The 9,663-nt window shown below is 55.8% G+C and overlaps 1 protein-coding gene across 9 annotated transcripts in view; it reads left to right on the plus strand.

The window, feature by feature from the left end:
* Nucleotides 1-9,132, plus strand: part of PXN (paxillin) — a 54,048-nt gene extending 44,916 nt beyond the window's left edge. For 5 of the 9 annotated variants that reach the window (XM_072600279.1, XM_072600280.1, XM_072600282.1 and 2 more), the window contains exons 7-15: nt 969-1,832; nt 2,416-2,688; nt 3,059-3,385; nt 3,519-3,656; nt 4,338-4,508; nt 5,036-5,209; nt 5,841-5,922; nt 6,454-6,602; nt 7,036-9,132. In XM_072600279.1, coding sequence (XP_072456380.1) covers nt 969-1,832; nt 2,416-2,688; nt 3,059-3,385; nt 3,519-3,656; nt 4,338-4,508; nt 5,036-5,209; nt 5,841-5,922; nt 6,454-6,602; nt 7,036-7,302 — 2,445 coding nt within the window. In that variant the 3' untranslated portion in view covers nt 7,303-9,132. The remainder of the gene's footprint in view (nt 1-968; nt 1,833-2,415; nt 2,689-3,058; nt 3,386-3,518; nt 3,657-4,337; nt 4,509-5,035; nt 5,210-5,840; nt 5,923-6,453; nt 6,603-7,035) is intronic. The other 4 variants (XM_072600285.1, XM_072600286.1, XM_072600287.1 and 1 more) reach the window with 4 other exon arrangements.
* Nucleotides 9,133-9,663: the final 531 nt, after the last annotated feature.

Here is a 9,663-nt window from a genome sequence, read left to right on the forward strand (position 1 = left end):
CTTGGGGAGGAACAGGGAGATGGGAGTGTGGGGTGAGAGGGAGAACCATCCTGCCGGTCTTCTCTTTGTGATGAGCAAGGGCTGAGGTCCCTGGCGAGGGAGTTGAACTAGGCTCTCCAGAGGTAGGCTTTGCCCTGGTTCCATATGGGCACGTGGCACCATCTTGTTCTGCTCTGACACAGAGGACATGCCTCTGGAGAGTTCTCTAGTCCATCGTGGGGGAGGAACCTGGAACTGTGGACTCCGAAGTCAGAAGTCTCCCCATAGTGGGGGCTAAGGTTGGACGGTGGGGTGGTTGATGATGTGTCAGATAATGTCTCCTGTCTGGTGGGGGCTGGGGCAGGGGAAATTCTGGGTCCTCTAAGAAGATGGACTCAAGGTGGAGAGTGAGGATGATGGCCTCTTGTTGGATGAAGAAGGCTTCAGGGTCAGGGAGGGGCAGATCAGCAAGGGATGACCACTGGGAACCCAAAGTGTGGTGTTTGTGGGTCAACAAAAACTCCTGTTTCCGCATCACTCTGGTCCCTAGCTGGTTTCTTTATGGAAGTGTGTGTGCGTGCATGCGTGCGTGCGTGCGTGTGTGTTGGGAGTGCTGGATGTCACCCCCTCTTATCTTGGGGAGCCCACTCCACCCTTCACTGCTTGTTCCTCTTTTAACTTTGTCCCCCTCCCCTTTGGGGCATTTAAGAGATGCCTCCTTACCCTGAAGCCTGCTTCCTTCTATGAGCTCTTTGGCTGCTCTTTGACCTTGGAGGACGCCCTTGTGGGTGACCCAGGTGGTCTGTGGGCCTGGCTGTCTGTTCTCTGAGTGTCCAGGAGGAAATGAGCTCCCCTTCATGAGCTGCTTAGATCTGAGGGGTCACCTCAGACACTCCGGGAGATGGACCCCTGGGTCCTGAGGTTGGAGTCCATGCCCAGGCTGAAAGGGCTTGAACCTCCTCTCTCCCTTTGTCCTGATTTTCCTCCAGACCAGCTCCTCCGTGTCCCCGAGATCAGAGCTGTTGGCCCGCTCACATGCCTCTCTAGAGCCACATAGCACTCTCTCACCTTCGGCTTCCTTGACGCCTCGACCTAGACAGTTTTCTGATGACTGGGGGAGTGCCTCTGGGGTCTTGTGCATTGAAGAGAATGGGGACACAGGGAGGAGCCCCCCAGTTCTGTCCTCAGATCCCCTCACAGCCCCTCCTGTGGAATGGCCCAATTCGACCAGGCCTGGAGAGGTGTCTGATGCTGGCAGCACTGGGCTATCCTTCATGGATAGGTGTCCCTCTGGGACAAAGGACCAGGGCCCAACTCATAGGAAGGACACAGCCAGAGTGGGTCTCGGCAGTGAGAAGAGGCCTCCCGAGGCTATTTGTTCTGGCTCCTTCTTGCCTAAAGCACACATGAGGCCTCAGCATTACAGCCGCTTGTGGAAGGTGCCTGTCAGCCCTCCTGGTATGGAGGAGGTGGGCAACGCTTCAAAGCAACAGCTGTGGGCTTTGGAGCCCTCAGCCCTCCCGGATTCACACAAAACTGCTTCTGCTGTGGAAGGAGCCATTGAACCAGCTGTTGTTGCTGTGAACCGACAGGATGTCTTCCCAGACACCTGGGGCCCTGCAGAGGAACCCAGACTGCAGACGACCTTGGCTGTGGAAGGGCTGATGGGTCAGGTCAGCAGCCACCCCCCACAGGCCTCAGTGGAGCTGGGCCAAGAGAGCACTCCCAGGAGAGACCTGTCTGCTGTGAGCCCCTCAAGAGGAGGCTGGAGCACAGAAACCTCAAGCAGCTTAACCAGGAGGGATGAGGTGGAGCTGCCCATGGCCTCGGAGAGGATTTCCACCTCTGGCCAGGCAGGCACCCGAGGGGGAGGGCAGCTACAGCGCTGTGCATGGCCCCAGTGCATGGTGTGAGACTGGACGTTCCCCTGCCCTTCCTCTGCACTAACAGCATGACCCCCTGATAGAGCCCTTGTGCATGGCAGCCGTGGGGGGACCTGAAACGTCCTCAGATGAAGAGACGCCAGAGCTGAAAGTGGAGACTTCCTGCCATGGCAGCCAGTGCATGGTCTTGACTTGCTGGACTCAGGCCAAGCCAGGCTGGCTCCCTCCTCCATGTCTGCTACACATGTTCCATGTCTGTAGTAGGCCTGTGAGGTGGACTGAGCATGAGTTATCCTTGTCCCCATTTTATAGACGGAAAAATGAAGGTGCAGAAACATTAGAGGGAGAGGGCAGCTCTCCTGGTGGAGGTCTGATGGGCCTCACTGTCCTGTTCTTTGTGAACGCCTGTCTTCCTGTGTGAAGTTGTGCCCCTCAGTGCTTGGTGGGGATCAAAGGAAATGCGTGATGAGGAGCATTGGGTCCACCTGGCTTGCCTGGTAGCCAGAGGATTGGTGGAAGGATGCGGCTATGACCGGCTTCCTCTGTCTCTCAGATCCGCTCCGTGATCAGGAGGAGCCGGGAGACAGGCCACGCACACCCCATGTCACGGGAACCCTCCCCGCGTCGGCGCCTGAGCCCCGCCGTCCTCCGCAAGACCCCATCTCAGGACCAGCTCATTGCTGAGTTGCAGGACCGTTTGGGCATCAGGCCAGAGGAGGAGGGGGTGGCCGCAGCAGGGGCCGACCCGGAGGCCTGGCTGACCGAGGGGGTTGTCATCACTGTGCAGCCTCGAGGGAGGAGGGCCGGGGGGCAGGTCATAGAGAAGGTATTGGGGTGGAGGCCCTCAGCATGGCCCTAGGGGTGGGATGAAGGAGGAGAGGCCATTTGGAACACTTGCAGATCTCTTCTGGCTCTTGGTTCTGTCTGTAGTTAGGCCTGGTTTGTGTGGGTCAAGGGGAGAAGAGGAACTGCGGGTCTGTGTGGCCACCAGATGTCTCAACCCTGGATGGTATGGCCAGAAGAGGATTTCAGATCCTCGTCATGGCCCTGATCTCTGGAATTCTTGAGGGCTGGGGCTTGGCCCTATGTCCTAATTGTAGTGCTGGGCTGGTGCTATAGGGTGCCAAGGCTTTGGGCCCCAGGTCTTGGGGGCGTTTCCTTTCTCTCATCTTCACTTGTCTTCCTTCCTTCCCCAGGTTGTCTTTCCTCCTGACTCTCCCATTCCCCTGAGAAGAATCATGTCAGCTCCTGTCTCTCCTCCTCCTTCTCCTTGCCAGTCTCTCAGACACACTCCTGAGAGTGGCCCTCCTTCTCCCCGGACACTGCCAGCCCCAACCTCCCCTTCCCCTATGTCTTCGAGGCTCAGGGATACCCCCTGTGATGAAGAGGAGCTCACAACCGCCCTGGGCCCTGTGCCCAGCGTGGCCTCTGTCTCCTGCTCGCTCCGCGCCCTGGCTGCTGCTCGCCTCACTGTGTCTGTTGGCTGTCAGACCGATGAGGACCCACTCTTCCCCCCAGTTCAGGCAGGCCTGCCCCCAGGGGTCCCTAGGGCTGACTAAACCTGTCATCCCCTGCCACCCAGCACCCTCAGTGCCTTGATCTCCCTTTGGTCCCTGAGTCAGGATGCTGACCTCAGCCTGTCCCCCTCCTCCATAGGTGCTGACGGCGACTTCGGCAGCCCAGCCCCCGGTCCTGATGGCAGCCCGCCCACCCCCCAGCCCTCCCCCTCTCAGGAAGGCAGCCAGCCCATGTCCTCAGGGCAGTGAGCTCGGGGCAGCCCTGGCCTTTCCTGAGGTTTGCCCCTTTTTTCCCTGCGGAGCTCGGTCCCAGCTCTCCCGTGGTTGTCCTGCTTTTTCCCTTGGGTCCGGGTCCTTCCTCCATGGAAGTCTCTTGGGTTCTGGCCTCCTCTCTCTCAGCTTCTCCCCCTCTTTGCCCCCCTGGGCTGGGGGAGCCTCTTTTTGGATCTGTGAATCATTGGAGGCCTCTAAACACCAGGGTTGGGCTGGTGTCTATCAGTCATTCACTTAGCAAACATTGGACCCTTCTCATTTGTCCTGGTGTGGGAGGTCTAGGCCTGTCTCTGCAAGAAAAGGCTTTATCCTCTCATGGGGGAGTCTCCTCTTCTCTCTGGGCTCCAGGGTGGTGGACTGGGCAGGCGTAGGCTGAAGAGGTGTGCGCTTGGCGTGGGAGGACGCTGTCACTGTCATCCATAGGCCTCTTGTCCCCTTGCATCCCCTCAGGACAGGATCTTCCCCAAGATCGTGGGGGGGAGACGGGCACCCGGAGAGATTGGTGCCGGTTTTGTTGTTTGCATCAGAAGGGTCACCAGATTGTCTGCTCGCCTCAGTTATTTCGTCTGTAGAGTAGGTTGAGGGGAAGCCACTGAGTTGTAAAAGACACTTACCTGGTGTCCCAGCCAAAGACTCAGATGTTGCCATGTCCTGTTCCAACCGCTCTTCTCCTCTTGCTCCACAGTTCATGGCCCAGGGGAAGGTGGGGAGCAGTTCCCCACCTGGTGGTACCCCAAAGCCTGGAAGCCAACTGGACAGCATGTTGGGGAGCCTGCAATCAGATTTGAACAAATTGGGTGTGGCCACGGTCGCCAAAGGCGTGTGTGGGGCCTGCAAGAAGCCCATTGCTGGACAGGTGATGGGGGAGTGGGAAAGGGAGGGGTATAGAGGGAGAGAGGACAAGACACAGCCTGGGTCAGAGGCATCACCTGCCTCTGAGAAGGGCTGACACACCCCTGGGGGCCTTGTTAATCAGTCTGGGGTTGGTAAAGAGTAAGTGGGTTGGTGGGGATGGGGGTGGAGAAAGGCTTCCTTTTGTTTCCATAACTGAATTTATTAGACACGAAGCTAGGTGGTTCAGTGGATAAAGCACCAGGCCTAGAGTCAGGAAGATCCCAGTTCAAATCCATCCTCAGACACTTCCTAGCTGGGTCACCCTGGGCAGGTCACTTAACTTTGCCTCATTTTCTTCATCTGTAAAATGAGCTGAAGAAGGAAATGGCAAAGCACTCCAATATCTTTGCCAAGACAACCCCAACTGGGGTCAGGAAGAGGCAGACAGGACTGATCAAGCCCCACTATGTGCCTGGCACCGAGCTTAGTGTGTGGGGGTCGTTGCCTGACCTCAGAGAGCTGACCTTCCCCCTCCTCCTTCTTCCCCAGGTGGTGACAGCGATGGGGAAGACCTGGCACCCGGAACATTTTGTCTGCACCCACTGCCAGGAAGAGATCGGCTCCCGGAACTTCTTTGAACGGGACGGGCAGCCCTACTGTGAGAAGGACTACCACAACCTCTTCTCCCCCCGATGCTTCTATTGTAATGGGCCCATCTTGGATGTGAGTCCTGGGGAGTGCGCGGGACAGGCAGGGCATATGAGGCTGGGATGCCCACCTGGCTGCTATGGTTGCGTCCTTCCCCTATGGGCTGAGCCGGGCTTGTAAGAACCTGGCTTGGCATCCTGCCTGGGCTCCATGGTCAGGCAAAGAGAGAGGGACCAGCCAGTGGGAACCTAGGGGGCAGAGGTGGAGTTTCTGAAAAAAGAGACTGGGCAAGAGAGTAGGGAGGCTCAGTGTAAGCCAGATGTGGGCTGGTGGGGCTAGTGGACAGCACGAGAACACATCCATTCCTTCAGCGAGCTCTTATTGGCCGTTTACTGTGCACCAGGCCCTGCCCTCAAAATCGAACATGCATCTTGATAAATAAATATTATGTATTTGCTGAGTAGCATAGGGTACGGGAGTAGGGGCAAGGAGTGAGCCTGGGTGCCACTCCCACATTACGCTGAGTGAGTGCCAGGCTGGCTGGTGCCCCCTTGGGCAGGGACACTTCTCAGGCTGGGAGAAGCTGCCTCTGCCCCTCGCTGTGCGCAGCTGCATCTCTCAGACCTCGTCTCTGCCTCTCTAAATTGGGCAAAGGATGCAGCCGGCCTCTTCAATGGCTTTCTCCTCGGGGATTTCTTTTCTCCAGAAAGTGGTGACGGCCTTGGACCGAACCTGGCACCCTGAACACTTCTTCTGTGCTCAGTGTGGGGCTTTCTTTGGACCGGAAGGTACTAAACTTGTCTTAGAAGGGTCTGCAGCGTCTGGGAGGGCAGGGGGCCTTATTTTAGGAGAGGCTGGGCTGGGCCCCTGGGACCCCTTTAGGTCTAGGATCCTGTGTTCTTAATGTTAGAGAGACAGCAGAGAGTAGTGGAAAGAGTTCTGGGCTTAAAGTCAGAGGCTCTAGGTTTGAATCCTGCCTCTGACTTGCTGTGTGGCCTTGGGCAAGACATTTCCCCCTTCAGGCCTCAGTTCTGTTCCATAAAATGAGAGTTAAACTACATGATTTCTAAGCTTCTTTGCAGTTTGACATCTCCTGTTCTCAGGCCCCTGCAGCCCTGACATCCCCTGTTCTAAGTTCCCTCCCAGCCCTGACATTCCCTGTTCTAAGTTCCCTCCCAGCTCTGGCATTCCCTGTTCTAAGTTCCCTCCCAGCCCTGACATTCCCTGTTCTAAGTTCCCTCTCAGCTCTGACATCCCCTGTTCTAAATGCCCTCCCAGCCCTGACCTTCTCTGAACCTGTGCTCTTGTCCGCCACGCAGGGTTCCATGAGAAAGATGGGAAGGCATATTGTCGAAAAGATTACTTTGACATGTTTGCCCCGAAGTGTGGAGGCTGTGCCCGGGCCATCCTCGAGAACTACATCTCTGCACTCAACACCCTGTGGCACCCTGAGTGCTTCGTGTGCCGGGTAAGCCCCTGCCCACCTGTTCAGCCGCTCTCCCTCTTCTCCCTGCCTGTGCCTTCTGCTCAGCCACTTTGTCTTTGAATTCCAGTTTGTCTGGGTTCTCTCTATGAAAGTTCTGCTTCTGAGGGAGGCCTGTGGACCTCAGTGTCTGGTGACTTGAGGGAGTTCCGAGTTGTTTCCCCAGGAGAGTGGGAGGGCGAGTGGACAAGGCTTCCTAAATACCAGAGACTTGTTGGGTCCTGGGCTTTGGGGCCTGGGACCCTCTGCAGGGCCGAGAGCTGCTGCATGAGATGGTGGGAGACCTGGGTTCGAGTTCAGCCTCTGCCTTATCTTCCTGGGGCTTGGTCTCCTTGTCTGAGGGAGGGTCTGGGGCCCCTTGACTGATGGTCAGCACCCACCTGGGCCTGACTCTTACCTCCTTCTCCGTGCTGGTCAGGAGTGCTTTACGCCCTTCGTCAATGGCAGCTTTTTCGAGCATGGCGGGCAGCCCTACTGTGAAGTGCATTATCATGAGCGTCGAGGCTCGCTCTGCTCTGGCTGCCAGAAGCCCATCACTGGCCGCTGCATCACCGCCATGGCCAAGAAGTTCCACCCCGAGCACTTTGTGTGTGCCTTCTGTCTCAAGCAGCTCAACAAGGGGACCTTCAAGGAACAGAACGACAAGCCTTACTGTCAGAACTGCTTCCTCAAACTCTTCTGTTAGAGCCTCTGGGCTCTGGGGGGCACCCAGGACCCAGAGACGTGGCAGGAGAAGAGGCGGGGGGTGGCCAGAGAAATCATGCCTATTTCTGGTCTCTTCCCAGGGACCTCCCCAGGCCCACTTCCCTCCACCTTCTTCTGCTCTCCCTGCCATACAGAGCCTGGCACCCCACACTGGAATAATTTCTTAGCTGGGTCACTGGGCATCCCCAGAACCAGGGCTGCCCATTCAGGGAGTTTTTGAGGGGCAGAACTTTCCTAACCTCGTTTCTCCTTTCACTCTCCCCCTCCTCCTCCACTGACTCAGCACTCTGGGGGGCAGCCAGCCCCTGCCAAGTGAACGCCAGCATAAGCCCACCTGGGAAGAAGACAGAGGCTGGGGTAGGGTGGGGTGGACGGAGATGTTCCAGGGTCCCTCTTTCCTCCAGCTGCCCTGGCCGCTCTGTTCTCCATCTGAGGCCTCCTTTCTCATGGCTTTCGTTCACATGGTTCTACTGAGAAAGGACTGTCCAGCGATAATATTTTACATTGACTTTGTGGACAGCTGAGCCCGGCTCCGGGTCCCAGGGCTGGTGGGCATGCCATGAGCATGGCGCCCAGACTGTTCGCTGTCCTGTGTTTGATAGATTTCTACACTGAGGTTTGAATTCCTATTTGTCTGGGTTGCTTTTAATTCTCTCTATGAAATGATTTTGAAAAGATTTTTAAGCTGTTTCTTTCGGTGTTTCCTTCCCCCGCTCTTGGGCCCCTGGGGCAGTGACCCAGGCGGCTTTGCTCTCCAGCACTCTTAACCAATAGTACTGAGGGCTTCTGGGTAAGAAAGGCAGCCGGAATCTTTTTCTAGCACAGACCAGTGGGAATGGGAGTTGCCTTTTTCATTCCCTGCCTCACAGGTCACCTAGAACATTTCGTAAACTGCTGTATTCAGATCCCTTTCCTCCCTGACTCTGTCCACCGGGGTCTCAGCTAACTTAGCCCACTTGTCTGCCTTCATGAGAGAGGTCAGCACATAATGTGTGTTGGGTGATGGGGAGGGACTGGGGGATTTCCCAGTTTCTGTTGGAATGAGCCATAGAGTTGGGGAGGGGGAGTAGGTCCTATATCCAGGCCCTCCTTGTGTCTTCTGACTTCCCCCAGGACCCTGCTCCAACATGCCTGGTAGAAGTCTGCCTTCTGCCTCTGGGCTTCCTCCTAGACACTGTTTGTGCCACATTTTCCTGTTCTTTGGGAAACCTGGGTGATGGAGCCAGGGGGTGCTTAGGATCTCCAGCCTCTGCTTTGACCCTGTTTTGTGCTGACCGTAAGGAGAGTTTGGAAGATTCCTGGGGTAGCAACCCAACTGACCGATGATTGTTTTGCAAAGTCAGGGCCATGAAATATTCTCGAGTGCCCCAAGGCCACGTCTTGGGAGAATCCTGGGAAAATATCCTGAGTCCCCAGGTGGAGCTACCAATTCTGCCCACTCCCGGGCTTTCCCCAGTCATTAGAAATGGGCCACAGACAGGGCACAGGACAGTCTGGATCTGGTGGAGGCCATGGCATTTAGCTGGAATCTCAGTGCACACTCAGCTTTCTGGTTCAGTGAGCTTAATGAAAGCCAGGAGCTGTCTGGGCCAGCTCTGTTTTGGGGATGTCCGTATGTCCACCTTGAGGCCTTAGTGCTCTGTTTACAGTGACCTGCCCCAGGCCCTCCCCTTTGGGGTCAGGGACATCTGGGGGACGCCTCTCTGAGTCAGCGGTTTGGTTCGATTTTTTCTTCCCTATAAACTTCTAACCTTGCTTTTCTCATTTAAATTTCTGTGATTTATGCCAATAAAATTTACCATTATTTTCACCTTGCTTTGTTTCAAGACTTTTTTTGGTTGGAGATAGGAGTTTGACCATAAATGCCAGGGCAGCTGTATTTGGGTGGTCAGTAGGCCACATGTAGTACACTGCAGACCCTTCTGGTCATCATTTCTCAGGAGGGATGCTGATCGGCTGGACAGTGTGCAGATGAAGGCCAGCATGCTGGTGAAGAGGCCCCCATCATCAGTACAGGGCAGCTGTATTCCCCTCCCTCAGGAGCTTTGGCTCAGGCTGTCTCCAGTATCTGGAATCCTCTCTTCTCTGGTTCATTTCAGTTGAATAATTAAACACATTTTTATTAAGCACCTATTCTGTGCTAGACCATATCGATGGAAAGGCAAAAACCCCCAAAACATTCATAGCCCTCAGCATTTGGTTGAAGAAACTGGGAATCCTCGGATCATTGACTGAGTCTAGAAGGGCCCTAGGGGTTGTCTCATCTAGCTGCCCCCCTTTCCATTTTTAGAGGTAGAAGAAGTCTTCATGGAAGACTGGAGAAGGTGACTTCTAGTATTGG

This window comes from Notamacropus eugenii, chromosome 4, assembly GCF_028372415.1.
Source record: "Notamacropus eugenii isolate mMacEug1 chromosome 4, mMacEug1.pri_v2, whole genome shotgun sequence".
Taxonomy (NCBI): domain Eukaryota; kingdom Metazoa; phylum Chordata; class Mammalia; order Diprotodontia; family Macropodidae; genus Notamacropus; species Notamacropus eugenii.